The sequence below is a fragment of the Lathyrus oleraceus genome, chromosome 7 (genome assembly GCF_024323335.1).
Source record: "Lathyrus oleraceus cultivar Zhongwan6 chromosome 7, CAAS_Psat_ZW6_1.0, whole genome shotgun sequence".
In the NCBI taxonomy this organism is placed as follows: domain Eukaryota; kingdom Viridiplantae; phylum Streptophyta; class Magnoliopsida; order Fabales; family Fabaceae; genus Lathyrus; species Lathyrus oleraceus.
In genome coordinates, this window is record NC_066585.1 from 505577204 (window position 1) to 505593913 (window position 16710).

Below are 16710 nucleotides of genomic sequence, written 5' to 3' on the forward strand. Positions count from 1 at the left end.
GATGAAAATTTTGATGGGGGATCCTGTAAGTCATGTCGATTTGGCCGTTACTACCTTGTTGCAGGATTTTGGCACCTCCAGGGGCAGCCATAAAGCCAACCCATCAACTGAATTCAAGTTTTGGTTCAATAGTTTTTATGGCCTGAAGTTTCTCTATGACCATTTGAATGCGGCCGAGGATGTTGAGAATGTGAAAACTATAGGGCCCCCGCAGCTAACTCAAAACATTAGGGCCAATTTGATGAGATGTGATGTTATGACCAAGGATTATTTGAAGTTGGTGATGACTATGAGCATAATGAATTTCGTCTTACCAAGAAGGAAACTCAGTTGAAGTATTCCTTGAAGGTTCATACCAATAAGGTGAACGACCTGAATAAACAATTGTTAGAAGTGGATGAACAAAAAGAGATATTAGAATCCAAATCCCTAGAGCTCGAATCAACCATAGTCAGCTTGATCTAAGATGTTGAAAATATTCACGAGGCTAACGAGATTCTAAAAAAGTCTAGGAAATGAGGGATTTTAGAGAGCTAAAGCCCTTGCGGTATGCCTCAAGCCCGATCTTAATGTTTTCGAGATGGACTTTTTCAAGACCGCGATGGATGGTCGACTTGTAGATTTGGGTGAAGTTTCTCTTGAAGTCAAGGTTTCTAAGGATGTCGTGACCAGTAATCCAACTCGCGATGCCATGAGGAGGAGCAACATGATGCTTAGACTTATATGTTTTTATCGTTAGTCATCCACAACGATGCATGTTTGTAATGTTTGGGTAATTTCCTTTTCCTTCCTAGTACAATGTTTTGAGCCTTCTGAGGCCTTTTAAATGAATTTTTATTATCTTACATGAGTTTTAATGTTAATCCATGGTCACACGTATAACACCGAGACACATTTTAGATTTATTTAAGGTTAACAATATTTACCCTGATTCGCGCCCAAAGCCTATCGACTTGGTTCTTTTAACTAAATTAGAGAACTCGAGAAAATTAACCAACCATAAAAAGATTTCATTTTGATTCTAAATTTGGTGAGAGGTTTTAGTTAATATAATTCGGCTAAAGGTTTCAATTTACTCAACCGACTTGACAGGGGTTCTTATCTACTTGGACTTTAAATTTGTTCACTCGTTTTAGTTAACATAAGCCGGTCAGAGGTTTCAATTTACTTAACCGATTTCCAGAGGTTCTTATTTACTTGGACTTTAAATTTGGTCAGAGGTTTGAGTTAACATAACCCGATCAGAGGTTTCAATTTACTTAACCGACTTGCTAGAGGTTCTTATTTACTTGGACCTTAAATTTGGTCAGAGGTTTTAGTTAACATAAACCGACCAAAGGTTTCAATTTACTTAACCGATTTATCAGAGGTTCTTATTTACTTGGACTTAAAATTTGATCAGAGGTTTTAGTTAACATAACCTGGTTATAGGTTTCAATTTACTTAATCGATTTGCTAGAGGTTCTTATTTATTTGGACTTTAAATTTGGTAAGAAGTTTTAGTTAACATAACCCGATTAGAGGTTTCAATTTACTTAACCTATTTTCCATAGGTTCTTATTTAATTAGACTTTAAATTTGGTCAGAGGTTTAAGTTAACATAACCCGGTCAAAGGTTTCAATTTACCTAACCGATTTTCAAGAGGTACTTATTTACTTGGACTTTAAATTTGGTTAGAGGATTTTATTTACTTAACCTATTTTCGAGAGGTCGGTAGTGCAAGACACACTCATCGTTTCTAAGACTAACCCGATTTGTTACCTTTGAAAACTGAAAAGAGTGACACACATTGATATGAAATGAGTGTGCCTCATTAAAAACCTTTGTCCTTGCAAGGGAAACGAGTGATGCCCATAATTTTTATTTAATAAGAACATTACATAATTTTAACTATAATGAAATCTTAGGCTGACGATATTCCAAGTCCTTGGTATTTCTACTCCTTCCAAGCTTTTAAGCTTATAAGCTCCATTATTCAGTTTATGCCGGATTCGATAAGGGCCTTCCTAGTTTGGGGAGAGCTTTCCTTTCTTCTCTGTATTTATAAGCCTCTTTAAAACCAGATTTCCCTCCTAAAATATCCTTTGGTGGACTCTAGTATTGAACCTCCTATCCATTCTCTATTTTGCTGCAAACTCTCTAACACGAGCCATTGTCTTGATCTCCTCTACGAGATCAACTGAGTTGTCTAATCCTTCCTCATTGAGGTTATTATCAAGATTTATTCGACACCAGGTTAGAGTGTTAACTTATACTGATATCATTGTTCCATCCCCATATACCATTCAAAAGGGAGTTTCCATAGTGGTTGAATGAGGAGTGGCATGATAGGACCATAAAATCTCGTGCAAATACTCAGCCCACAACCCCTTTGCTTAATCTAGATTTTTCTTTATTCCTGACAAGATGATCTTATCTGTTGCTTCTGCTTGGCCATTAGCCTAGGGGTGTTCAACATAAATAAATCGAATTTGTATGTCGAGGTTCCTGTAAATTTCTACCACCGAAGAGCTTGCGAACTGTGTGTCGTTATTTGAAATAATGATCCTTGGTAAACCAAAATGACATATGATATTCCTCCAGCAAAAATGTCTTACTCTTTCCACCATGATTCGGGGTACGACCTTGGCCTCCACCCATTTGGTGAAATAATCCACCACAAATATAAGAAATTTCAATTGTCCATCGACTAAGGGAAAAGGTCAGAGGATATGAGATCCCCATTGATAAAAAGGCCAAGCGTAAATTACTGAATGCAACAACTCGGCAGGGGAATGTATGAAGGGAGCATAAATTTTACATTTCTCACAATGGTTCATGAATCGTGCACAATCTTGTAACATACTCGACTAATAATACTCGGCCCTGAGCATTTTTCCAAATAGTCCCCTTCCCCCGATGTGACTTCCACACACTCGTTCATGCATTTCTTTCATTATGAGTCCTACTTGCTCTTCAATTACACATCTTAACATTAGAGAGTAGCTGCCCAATTTATAAAGTTGGCACGCTACCCTGAGGTATTAAGAAGATATGCTTTTGATGCGTCGAGCTTCAGTTTCCTCATTTGGTAGCTTGTTTTGAGTCAGATGTTGGATGATGGGTGCCATCCAGTTGTGTGTGTTCTCCAACACCATAATTTCCTCCGTTTTCGTGCTCGGTGCTTCAAAGTTTCCCAAATCATTGTTCTATCAAGACCGAGGGCCTTTAGTGATGGCTATATTAGCCAGCAGATCGACTCTAATATTTTTTTCTCAGGGAACATGTGATATTTCAAAATTCATTAACCCATTGGCCAACTACAGAGTCCACTTGAGATATTTAAGCAACATTGGGTCTTTTTTATGATAGTCTCCTTTGATTTGATTAACAATCAATTGTGAATCGGTGCGAACCAACAAATGGGTAACTCTGATTTCTTTAGCTAATATCAAATCGACAATCATGGCTTTATACTCTTCTTGATTATTGATGGCCTGGAAATTAAAGAAGAGAGATATTTCTAACACTAACTCCTCCGGTCCCTCTAGCACTATTCCTGCTCCGCTATCTTTAAGGTTGGATGAGCCATCTATTAAAAGTACCCACTGCTTGGGTGATTCTTCTGGAGCGGGCAACTCAACTCTATTAGAAAATCCGTCAATACTTGTGATTTAATACTATTCATGGGTGTGAACGTGATGTCGTACATTGAATTTTCTATGGCCCACGCTACCATCCTACCTGCCAAGTCCGACTTCTTCAGAGTTTTCTTTATGAGGGTAGTTTGTCTTGACAATAATAGGATGGCCCTAAAATACTGTCTAATTTTCTTGATGGTAATCACTAATTCTAGATCTAATCGTTCGATCTTTTGGTAACATACTTTTATTCCTTTGAGAACCTTGCTGATAAAATAGACCGACCTTTCACCTTCGTTGTTGTCTTGAACCAATACATAACTAATAGGCTTGTCTGAGACGTCCAAATACAATGTAAGGGGTGAACTTTCCTTATGACAGACCAAGTTCGACAGGGTGGATAAGAAATGTTTCAAATCTATAAACACTTTCTCACATTCTTCCGTCCACTAAAACTTGTCGATTTCTTGATAGTTGCGAAGAAGTGAATGAACTTATCTCTCTCACAAGATAGAAATCGGGACAGGGAAGCCAACCTCCCGGTCAGCTGTTGAACTTCTTTTATCGACGTCAGGCTTTTCATATTTATGATCGCATGGAACTTATCTGGATTCTCCTTTATTCCTTTGTGTGTAAGCACGACACCTAGAAACTTTCCAGCTTGCACCCCAAAAGTGAATTTATTTGGATTGAGCCTCATGTCAATTTTCCTTATTAACTCAAATGTTTCTTACATGTCCTTTACACGATCTTTCTCCTCTGGGGTTCCGAATATCATGTCGTCAACATATACTTCCATGTTTCTCCCTTTTTGTGATGAGAACACCATATCCATCAACCTTTGATAAGTAATATCAGTGTTTTTAAGACCCAATGTCATCACCTCATAATAATAAGTGCTTCTTTTGGTCATGAATGTTGTTTTGGGAGCATCCACTGGGTTCATACGTATTTTTTTATAACCTGAATATGCATCCATGAAGTTGACCAGATGGAAATCAGATTCCCCATCGATGAGCCTATTGATGTGTGGTAATGGATAAGGATCCTTCGGGAAAGATTTGTTGAGTTCAGTGAAATCTACGCACGCGCTCCACTTTTATGATTTCTTTTTTACCATGACAACATTGGACAACCAAGTGGGATATTTTATTTCCCGAATGAACCCGGCCTATAACAACTTTCCTACCTCTTCTACGACAACCTTTCATTTCTCTTCTCCGTCTTGAACCTTTTTTAATTCTCCAATAGGGGTTAAGCTATCCTTCGTCGGGTCCTCCCGAGGGTCGAGGTTGACCAGGTTCACCTTTAAAGGACTTTCAGTTATGGGGTGATATGGTTGGGCCTTCTTTTTCATCTTTAAGCTATCCTTGTAGCATTTCCTGGCTAATCCTTGATCGCCTTTAATTACCCCAACACACCTAACTTCTAGAGGGTACTTAATGGTGAGATAAAGAGTGGACAGTGAAACCTTCAGAGCGTTGAACGTCGACCTTATGATGATGACGTTATATGGTGAAGATGCATTTATTATCAAGTATCTTAATTTGATGCTTTTGGCATTGTCTCCACTTTTAAAAACAATCATGATAGGCAAGTGACCTAATACTTGGACCTGTTCCCCGGTAAAACCAACTAGGGTACCTTTAAAAGGTAGCAACTCGAATGTATCCAAGTTCATGCCTTTGAAAGAATCCCAATATAACACATTGGCAGAACTACCTGAGTCGATTAACACCCTCTTGAAGCTCCAACTATGGAGTTGTAAATTTATGACCATTTGGTCACTCTGATGCACCAATATACCTTCTGAATCCCGTCTTGAAAAGTTGACAACAATGGGTCTTTCTTCCTTTTCTAGAAACAAGTTCTGGGAGACGTGCATTACTGATCGGGTGTATCTCTTTTTGGCCGAGCTTGTTTCACCTCTCTCGGATAAACCTCCTGAGACGGTGTTGAGTGTGTGGTGCGCTATCCTGGTTTCATGCACCTTCTAGGTACTTTTTTCCCTTTTTAGTGGATGGGTTCTCCAAGTTCGAATCTCTATGAGAAGGATCTCTCTTTCTTGCTGATCCTTCGACATCTTTTCTGTATGATAGCAACTGACCTCTTTGGATCATGATCTCAATTTCTTTTTTTAGCTAATGAGAATCTTCTATATGGTGGTCTCTCAAACGATGATAAGCACACAAAGCATTCTCGTTTTTTCCCATTACCGTGTTGTCCCTCTTAGGGCGACTGGAAATCCACGGGTTTTGATTTAGTGGAGTAAAACTCTCATAGAAGTTGTCATATGGCCTTTGGGAAGGCTTCATTGTCGATCTTCCCCTCGACCTGTGCTTGTGGTGATCTTTCTTGGGCCCGAATTTGTCATGCCTAGATTATACATTCTCTTTAGCATCTCATGATCTCTTCTCCATATTGCTTTCTTCAACCTTAATATAACATTCAACTTTATTCATTACTTCATCCATTTTGAAGACTCACTTTTACTCCAAAGATTCATTGAAATCGACGACCTTCAGGCCATTCTAGAAGGCTTATACCATCTTCCTGGTCAGATCCTAGTACACAGTGATAAAGAATCTAGGCAAGCTCATGTACCAGCGTAATGCTATATCTTTAAATGTCCCTGCCATGAATTTTCACTTTAAAGAGTCAGAAGCACCGACTATCGCCATTTGACTAATAATTGAAATTATATGCTCTTGTGGATCGCTTTTTCAATCAAAGGATGGAAAAGGCGGTGGTTTAAAATTTTCTAAAAGAGGTTGAGGATCCAGGAGTTCCTCTTCTGCTTCCTCATCCCTAATGATTTTTTTTTCTAAAGTGTGTGGACACTTTATTGCAAGGACTCATTATGTTGGCGCAAATTCTCCAGATTGTCAAAAGTTACGTCATGTCTGGTGGAGTGCAAGGTTCACTCCTGCTGGGACATGATCCAGACATCTTTTTATTATGGTGTAGAAGATATTTTTTGTATGGCCTAGTAAAGTTTTACCGAGGCCCCATGCTAGGCGCCAAATATTCTTGATAAACACTTTTTGGATTATCTTCTTGAGTCCAATCAGGTGAGATTACAAATGCACTATCAATTCGGTGTTACTTCGTTGTCTTTTCTCCTTTATGGGGAGTCTTTTTATATGTGTCTCATTTCTAGAAATCATTTAATAAGTGTCTATTTAGTTTTCTTGATTAAATGATGATGATAACGTATGTCGTCGTCATCATTGTCATGTAACGTCTTCTTTATCACCTTCTGTAACGTCCATGCAACCATTGAACTGCCTCATATTCGTTATGCCGACCCTACACGTCGTTTTCCCCATGAGAACCATACAACCTAGGCTCATACTTGTATCACATGTATCAATTCAATAATCATTTGCTTTTCATAAATACCAAACATAGTAACTCGGTCATAATGACTGATAACTTGGATTTTTAGAATTTTCAGGGTGTACACTTCCTATACACATTGGTTACCTTTATATCCTTTTAATTCTAACAGAAAGGTTCTAAATAATCTATTCTCTTATTACTTATAGATAATATACTTATTTCTAGTTTCTCTTCTTAACATGTATACTCTATTTTTAAAGAGAAGTTCTTACTAGATAAAATTAGGTGAAATTGGTTGAACTTTCTTAAGGTTTCTTGTAGGTCAACTACATTTATTATATCGAATACATTTTTTAAACTTAGTTATCTTTATTTTTAAAGGAGTTGATGACCTTATTAAGATATCTTCAATGATTTCTTAAGAACTAGGGTGCACTCTCTATTAGAATCTTATGTGACTAATGCATTTGGACCTAAGAAGAAATGGAGACTAAGGTGAAACCTTAGTATTTTGCCGGTAGACTTTGTTGATTAAAATTATTGACATTCATAATTGAAAGTAGTACAAAGCAAAAATATACCAGCAAAGTATACATTTTATAAAGTCTTTGATCTTGAAGCTGAACGATGATGGCAAATGCCAACAGTTGTGATCAAAATATTTCCTTTGAATGAAATCTCAAAGTATATGATCCGTAGTGATCAGTTTGAATAAATATGTTTGTAACGGGCCTATTTGTTTTTGTGGCTTCTCCAACTCTCACATCCAATCCAATGATGTGTAGAGGAGGATACATCATTTGGTGTTCTCCCTCTTGGTAAATATTTATAAAATTTTCTTGATAAAAGAGGTAAAATTATTTTAAGATTGAAATAATCAGGAAAATATGATTAAATCTTTAAAATAATATTTTTAAATATTTTACTCATCAAAATTTAAATGTTTCTAACCCATCAAGATGAGTACATTAAGTGTCGTATAGATAAGGGATGCAAACAATGATAAATGATGGTACTAAAATAAGAAAATTCAACAGAAGATCCAAGTTGCACCAAGAAGGAAAAAAGCATGCAAGCCCAATCGATTAGAAAAGCTCGAAACAACTAATTTCAAATGAGATTCAAACTTAACGTGTGCCTCAAGAAAACCAAATCTCAACATTTATGAAGATCTCACAAAACACTGAGATATTGGAAAATCTAATCGATTAAGCAATAATCTAATCGATCACGAGACTCAACAAAGGAGAATTTGGATTTGATTTTTGAGCAGTATAATCTAAATTTAAAGCATGCTTAGTCTACACGCTCAAACCCTTAGAAAATCACGATATAAAAAGGTATCGTATTCTCATCTTGTTGCATTACATAATTTCTATTCAACACATTCAGTGAGATTATTCTTGCAAAAACATCATGAATCCCATAAGATTAAATTTCACCTTCAACCCTCTGACTGATGATTTTACAACTAAACAACAAGAAATTAGATTCTTTCAACACACTTTCAATCAAATCATTATAAGAGTTCATACCCTAACCCCAAAATATTTCAAAGAATGCAAATTCTTCAAGAATTTTGAAGAACTCAACCTTTCCATCTTTCTCTATATGCCGTCAACAAGGATCTATAGCTCCCTTGTGAAGATGTCATTTTTAAATCTTCATCCCATTGATGGAATACTTCAAAGCGAAGTAAGAAAACATATGATAAATCTCTCAGTGGAAGAATTTAGAATTTTGCTAAACCTTTCTCGTGAAGATAGAATCATTGAGCTCGGAGACAAAGCCAAGAGATACAACTACGTCACTGCTGCATCCTCATTTATTAAAGAACCATCATCACATGTACCTTACTCATTCACTATTGGATACATCCACCATTAAAATCAGATCACTCACCATGTAATGAATCACATCATTTTTCCAGGATAAGGTAACTTCGATCTCTTTAACCTACTTAAGCACCCATTCCATAGAGCTAATCAAATTATTACAAAAAATCTTGTTTCCAAACAATCCCGCCGATTCTACCAAGTCAAAACCCTAAACCCCCAATTCTACCAAGTCCCCGTCGAAATCACCGCCGACCTCCCCGTTAACCACCGCCACTCCCTCTACTCTTCCGGCTCCGTCTGTTTCATTACCCCTAGAATCCTCATCGTTGATCTTCTCACTAATAAACTACCTGCCTCAATTATCTCCGGACTCATCATCCTCAACGCTCATTCCGTTTCGGAGACTTCCACTGAAGCTTTTATTGTTAGGATTTTTCGTTCTCTCAATCGAAGTGCGTTTGTTCGTGTTTTCTCCGATAGGCCACAAGCGATGGTTTCGGGTTTTGCGAAGGCGGAGAGAACTATGAAGTGTTTGCATATTCCTAAGCTGCATCTTTGGCCGAGATTTTAGGTTTATGTTTCGCAGGAGCTTGAGCAGGACCCGCCGGATGTTGTCGATATTAGGGTTCCGATGAGTAAGTACATGATGGGGATTCAGAAGGCTATTGTTGAAGTTATGGGTGCGTGCTTGAAGGAGATGAGGAAGACGAATAAGGTTGATGTGGAGGATTTGACTATGTAACTTGAAAAGAACACCCTGGGCCATTATACAAAGTGCCCTAAAAGTTACCGATATGGATATGTGTTATGCGCACTATACTAGAGGCCACTTCAAATTTCATTTTCCCCAAATCAAAGCGAAAATCCCCCACCTCCTTCTCGTGTCTTCCGTGACGCTCTTCTCCACAAGCATAGGTACATATTTCTTCTCATTCTTTCTCGATCCTTCAATGTTATTTTCTCTCCGTTTCTTCTCCTCAGTTCCTTTTATTTATTTCCGTTTCGTTTCTATACCTTTACTATACTTTTTAATTTGCATCGTGATATACCATCGTTGCTGCTAAATATGAATACTTTAAGTTCTCAAGTAGCCTGAGTGGCCGCCACTAGTGGTGGTACAGTGACTATACTGTTGTGAACTTGCAAAACCTCTACTAACCAAGTTTAATCCTTGATTGATTTTGTAAATCATATTATTTGCTGACATTTACTTTGTTTGACATCTATTTGCATTTAGTCATGCTAATGTTTGGATTTGATATTGAACCCTTTTGCAGTTGTGATCAAAATTTGACAACCAACTAAGCCAGTAACTATCTCTGCAAGATGTCGGCTGGACCTGGACTGGAATCCCTCGTAGATCGTAAGTAATATGTAACATATTCCCTTCTCAATGTATTGAGTACACAACTTTTACAAAAACATACTTTTCTAGACTTGCTAGACATTGCTCTTAGGTAATCCATTAGCATTTGCCTGACATTTAAAGGTAATGAAACCAATAAAACCAGTATTTCATCAAATCTTACTTCATTATAATGTGTTTAAGTGATGGTTATCAATGATTACTTTCACTAAAGCTTTTATTATTTTGGCAGAGACAATATCAGTCATTACAAATGACGGACGCAATATAGTGGTAAGCCTTGTGTACTCTGCATGAAAAAATTAACTCTTGATTGCATGTAATTTTTAAATGCCAGACACTGTTTTAGTTTCTAATTATGATGTTTTTTCTATTAAGGGTGTCCTAAAAGGCTTTGACCAGGCAACAAATATAATTCTTGACGAGTCACATGAACGAGTTTATTCTACCAAGGTATGAACGAAATGAATGATACTCTGCATTTGTTTAAAATTTGATTATGCATGACTTTGGTGACATAATGTTTGCACATTTAATCAGATTCTTTCCTGCGAGTTATATTTGGCGTTGCTCGTTTTACCTGTCTTCTTTTCGTTGTCTCATTCTTGTTTCTAATGACAAGAAGGTGTCCAGCAGCTTGTTCTAGGTTTATACATCATTAGGGGTGACAACATGTATGCCGGTTTCTCCAATATATTTTCAACTTTATCTGTTTTAGACTCTGGATATCCGCGTTTTAGAACCCTAACCCTTTTGTTTTGGATTTTGCAGAAGTGTTGTTGGTGAACTGGATGAGGATCTAGATTCCAATTTAGATTTGTCCAAGCTTAGAGCTCATCCCTTAAAACCTGTCATCCACTGAAGCAAACTTATCTTAGTTGTTAGGGCTTAGGAGTTGCTTTTGTATGGAACTGAACTCATGAGCTTTGAGAAGCTGGGATTGCAGGGTAGCATGTTATTTAAGTATGTGCTTGGATCCATTTTTGTAAGATGTAATAGTAATTTTAGACTCACAGATTCACTGGTCAAATATAAAATAGAAGTGTATGTCACTGCTTGCATGGGTGGGAAAAAATCGCATCTCTTATTATATGTGAAAGCCATGATTTTATTATCACAGATTTCATCATCGATGATGGTTGGCAACAGATTGAGAGTAAACCAAAAGATGCCGATTCTGTTGTACAAGAAGGAGCACAGTAAGATTTTATCTTGTTTCTTAATTTAGCATTTTTCATGCACATTGCATAGAAAAAGTCCTAATTTAGAAATGTATAACTGATCCTCGGAGATATGATTCTTGCAGGTTTGCGACACGGTTGACTGGTATTAAAGAAAACACTAAGTTTCAAAAGAATGGTGGGGGGAATGGCTTGGAGCATGTTGTAGATCAAACAAAGCAACTACACAATATGAAGTATGGTCTAGCATCCTGAAATCCTATAAATTCATTTCAAAATGATTCGTATTCTTCGAGTTGTTGAGTTATGTGACAGAAGAATTATCATGACTTAATTGTTTATTTTATGTTTCTGAATTTTTGGTTTTCTATGGCAGGTATGTATATGTTTGGCATGCTCTAGCTGGTTATTGGGGTGGAGTGAAGCCAACAGCAATTGGAATGGAGCACTTCAACACTGTTGTAGCATACCCCATACACTCCCCGGGCGTTCTAGGAAATCAACCAGACGCCGTCATGGACAGCTTGACTGTCCATGGGTTAGGTCTGGTTCATCCGAAAAAGGTCTTTGATTTCTACAACGAGCTCCATGCTTACTTAGCTTCGTGCGGAGTAGATGGAGTGAAAGTTGATGTGCAAAACATTATCGAGACCCTTGGTTCAGGACATGGCGGAAGAGTCTCAATCACACGTAGCTATCATCAAGCTCTCGAGGCTTCTATTGCTCGAAATTTTTGCGACAACGGATGCATTTCTTGCATGTGTCACAATACTGATGGCCTCTATAGTGCCAAGCAGACTGCTGTTGTGAGAGCCTCTGATGACTTTTACCCACATGATCCTGCTTCTCATACCATTCATGTTTCATCGGTTACGTATAACTCAATTTTCCTTGGAGAGTTCATGCAACCTGACTGGGACATGTTTCATGTAAGTAGAAGTGAATCTGTATTTTGAGTACCTTTTAATAGCTATATTCTTGTTAACAAAAGTATATTGGTAATTTCAGAGTTTACACCCGGCAGCCGAGTATCATGCTGCAGCTCGTGCGATCAGTGGAGGCCCAATTTATGTCAGGTAGTATATTGACATTCATTGCAGTTCTTGTTCAACATTTGGTTATACATGACTATATGTATTAATATCGTCATGTTGCTTTTGTTGCGTATATAGTGATAAACCAGGAAGGCATAATTTTGATCTTCTAAAGAAATTGGTTCTTCCTGATGGCTCGGTTCTCCGTGCTCAGTTACCCGCCCGACCCACTGTTGACTCTCTCTTTGTTGATCCAGCAAGAGATGGGAAAAGGTTTGTTAAATATTCTATCTGATATTCAGTGTTAAGAGTTTGACCTTGTAACTTCAAGAGACGGAGTTCAGCTCCTATCAGAGACAGTCATTGATAGGAGTTTTTCTTTAGTAGTCACTAGTTGGTATGCTTGAATCTTGTGTATTAAAATTCATTTTCAGCTTGCTCAAGATATGGAATTTGAACAAATGTTGTGGAGTTGTTGGTGTATTTAACTGTCAAGGTGCCGGGTGGTGCAAGATAGAGAAGAAAAACCGTATTCATTGCGAAACCCCTGAGACACTTACTGGCTCTGTCTGTACCTCTGATGTTGATCTTATTGCTCAAGTAGCTGGTGCTGATTGGAATGGAGATGCTGTTGTCTTTTCTTATAGATCAGGTAATTTCATTGAGCTTAAAATCTTTGAATTTCAAGAAGTGAAGTTGCTACTGTGAAATTCAACTTTATTAAAATATTGACTAGCATCCACATTTCAGGCAACATAGCTCTTTTACCAAAGGGTGCTTCAATGCCAGTGACATTAAAAGTTCTAGAATACGAGCTTTTCCATTTCTATCCAATCAAGGTAAGGCTTAAGCAAGTTTGTTATACAAGATATTGGGAAGAATTGTTTGTTTGGTACCGATGAACATGATATGCTGAATGAATTGATGCTTTTTGACAGGAAATCGCGCAAGGTATTTGGTTTGCACCAATAGGGCTATTGGATATGTTCAACACTGGAGGAGCTGTGGAACAGTTTGAAATCCATCAAAAAGGAGTAGCTGCATCAGTTAGCCTAAAAGTGAGAGGAAGTGGAAGATTTGGGGTTTACTGTTCCCAGAGGCCAGTGAAGTGTGTGGTGGGTGATAATGAAAATGAGTTCAAGTATGAGTCAGAGACTGGGTTGACAACTTTCTAAGTGAAATCGACTAATCCGGATACGTTATTGAAGTTTATATTAACATTGGTTATGTATAGGTTTTTGAAGTTTAAAATGAATTGAACTTTATAATTGAACTTTCTAAGTGAATCTAACATTTGCCTAAATTCATCTTTTATACCGTGACGGAGTACGTTCTTCGGATCCTCAATGTTTGTTCATAAATTTGTGTAATTAATGTGTACATTTGTAGTATTTATAGTATATGTAATGACTTGTAAATGTGTACATAAATTTGTATATATTTTGATACATTTAAGGCAAAATTGGTTTGAATTGGTATATATATATTTGTTAGCCAAAAATTGGTAGAAAAAAGGCCAAAATGGCATATATAAAATGTGATAATTGTCTGTCAAAATCTGGTTGAAAACAGGTAGAAATTCTGGTTTATAAACCTGGAAAAAATGTGGTTTAAAACAAAAGCTTCAAAATTTTCGTATACCTTAGACAGCGCTTTTGTAAAAAGCGCTGTCTAAGGGGGGGATTAGAAAGCGCTTTAGGCAAAAGCGCTGTCTAAGGGGGGGCTTAGACAGCGCTTTTTGAAAAGCGCTGTCTAAGGTATACCTAAAAAAATTAAAATAGGAGGGTCTTAGAAAGCGCTTTTGGCCAAAGCGCTGTCTAAGGGGGTGGGGCTTAGACAGCGCTTTTCAAAAGCGCTGTCTAAGGTATACCTAAAAAATTTAAAATAAGAGGGTCTTATAAAGCGCTTTTGGCCAAAGCGCTGTCTAAGGGGGGGGGGGGCTTAGACAGCGCTTTTAAGATTTAAAAAAGCGCTGTCTAAACCTTTAGCAGCGGAGGTTTAGACAGCGCTTTAAAGCGCTGTCTAAGGCTAAAAAAAGCGCTGTCTAAGGTCTTGTTTGTTGTAGTGCTCCCATCATCCATTGCCTCATCCTACCCACCTCTTAAGTCTTCTCCTCAAAATAAGAAACAACTTCTAGAACAAACATAACTTAAGAACAATATGACCACTTTCAACATATAAAGTTAATTCTATACTAATTATTCTATATATTTGATCCACTAAAAATATATAGGAAGTAAATATAATTGTTCTACTAATTAAATAATAGAATGTCCAACATTCACCATTATTTCATTTCAAATTTATTATTTAATTATTTGAAATTTTTATTAATCAGAAAACATCGAAGAAAAAAATTACACATAGAACCACATAGAAATAGACCAAGAAAAAGAAAATTAGAAACTAGCCAACAAGCTAGTTTTGCTCTACCACACTCTGAAGGTAATCAACAAGTTTAGTAAGACAATTTTGTGACGATCCACCTTCTTGAACAGCTTTCCAAGCTTTCTCTTTCATTTCTCTGGCTCTTTTTCTTATCTCTCCACCTTCACCATCACTATCCATCAAACTCTTCACACCCTTCTCTATCCTTTCTCTACTCACCACCGTCTTCTTAGCATCATAAGGTGACATACTCCACTCCGCCGCACCAACCTCCACACCAATACAATGCACCTCCGTCACCAGTTTCTCGTTGTAATACTGATCTCCGAATCCCGGCATGGTGATCATCGGTACCCCGGAACTTATAGCTTCCACCGTCGCATTCCAACCACAATGTGTTAAGAATCCACCTATCGATGGATGATCCAATATCAACGCCTGCGGAACCCAACCCTTGATCAATAAGCCTCTATTTTCATCCTTTGTTCTCTCTTCAAATCCTCTTGGTAACCAATTATCATCCTCTTCTCCTTCTTTTCCATGAACCACCCAAAGAAAACTATGCTTCGAAGCTTCGATTCCATATGCTATCTCCATGAGCTGTTCGTTCGATAATCGACATAAACTCCCGAAGCTAATGTATACAACCGAACCAACCTCCTTCGTGTCGAGCCACGCAAGACTCTCGTGTTTATCATTACCATTACCATTAGTCTTATTAACTGGTTTCTTCTCTTTGGTGTTTTCCACCATGAGAGAAGTTGGTCCGACGTGCCAAACCCTACGTCCGGTGAGATTCTCGTAGTATTCCGTGTAACCTTCGTCGAGTTCCGCGAAACTATTAACTATAACGCCATGAGAGCCTTTTTCTGCTTCGACCAGTGACTCAGTGACCCGAGCGAAACCTGGTGAAGGTTTGATAGGAAGTGTAAGTGGATGAGGAAGGCCGGGGATATGATAAGGTCCTGAATCAGAAACAAAAGCTTCTGGATGAGATTTTATAGCTTCGATGAGACAAACATCGAATATCGAAATCGGGTTAAAAACGAGTCTCGGGATGCCGAGATCTTTCGACGTTGATTCGCTCCATGTGAACATGATATCCGGAATGAAGACATCAGGAGGGTTTTGTTCCATGAAGCTTTGGATATCCGGTTTAAGGAGGTGGGCTGCCATGGCAATTTTACCGGCGGTTTGGTTATCCGAAGCGGCGAAGAGATTTTCGACGCCGGGCGGGAGGCCGAGCTGGGCGGACGGGAACTGGATAATGTGGATGTGGATATAGTGGCCGGCGGCTTTGTCTTGTTGGATTGTTTGATCGAAGAGTTGAGCGTTGGAGGGAGTTGTTATGATGGTAACTTGTTGGTGTTTTGAAGCTACTAAACGAGCTAGGTTAACGAGAGGGATTAAGTGTCCTTGTGCGAAGAATGGGAGCATGTAGATTTTCAATGGCTTGGATTCTGATCCCATTTTGAGCTTATGTGTACTTGGATTCTTCTTTTTCTTGGTGTTGGTTGGTAGTACTTAATCCTTCTGTTGTTATTGTGTGTCTTATATAACAAGTGTATAAAATGGGTGACTTATACGGATGTAGAGTACATCACAAACAGTCCACAAAAAGAGACAAAGAAGGATTAAGATATGTTGTAATTGAGAATCGCGAGCTACTCGTTCTATCATTGCTTATTGTTTAAAAATCGTAGCTCGTGGACTGCGTGGGCAATTTTTTAATTGGAAAATTATTATGAGAAATGATAGTTTTACACTGAGTTTCACATTTACAATACTTTAGAATCATATATACACTATAGTATACTTTACAATCATATATATTCCAATATATTATCATCAGGAATGCTATATGAGAAATGCTAGCATGACACCAAAATATTACACAACACCTTATTTCTATACGGTTCGATGTAATTTTGTTTTTTAAT

The 16710-nt window shown here is 37.8% G+C and overlaps 2 protein-coding genes and 1 pseudogene across 2 annotated transcripts; 2 read left to right on the forward strand and 1 right to left on the reverse strand.

Moving 5' to 3' along the window:
* The first annotated feature begins 9661 nt into the window (after window positions 1-9661).
* Window positions 9662-11288, forward strand: LOC127105949 (sm-like protein LSM8; annotated as a pseudogene).
* Window positions 11087-13557, forward strand: LOC127104625 (probable galactinol--sucrose galactosyltransferase 2). Its single transcript, XM_051041804.1, has 9 exons — window positions 11087-11130; window positions 11208-11366; window positions 11474-11584; window positions 11725-12277; window positions 12357-12424; window positions 12521-12655; window positions 12817-13034; window positions 13133-13221; window positions 13321-13557. The coding sequence occupies exons 1-9, from the start codon at window positions 11087-11089 to the stop codon at window positions 13555-13557; spliced, it is 1614 nt and encodes a 537-aa protein (XP_050897761.1).
* A 1127-nt stretch (window positions 13558-14684) lies between these two features.
* Window positions 14685-16357, reverse strand: LOC127105948 (UDP-glucose flavonoid 3-O-glucosyltransferase 7). Its single transcript, XM_051043165.1, has one exon. It carries the CDS (start codon window positions 16238-16240, stop codon window positions 14801-14803), a length of 1440 nt encoding a protein of 479 aa, XP_050899122.1. The 5' UTR covers window positions 16241-16357; the 3' UTR covers window positions 14685-14800.
* Window positions 16358-16710: the final 353 nt, after the last annotated feature.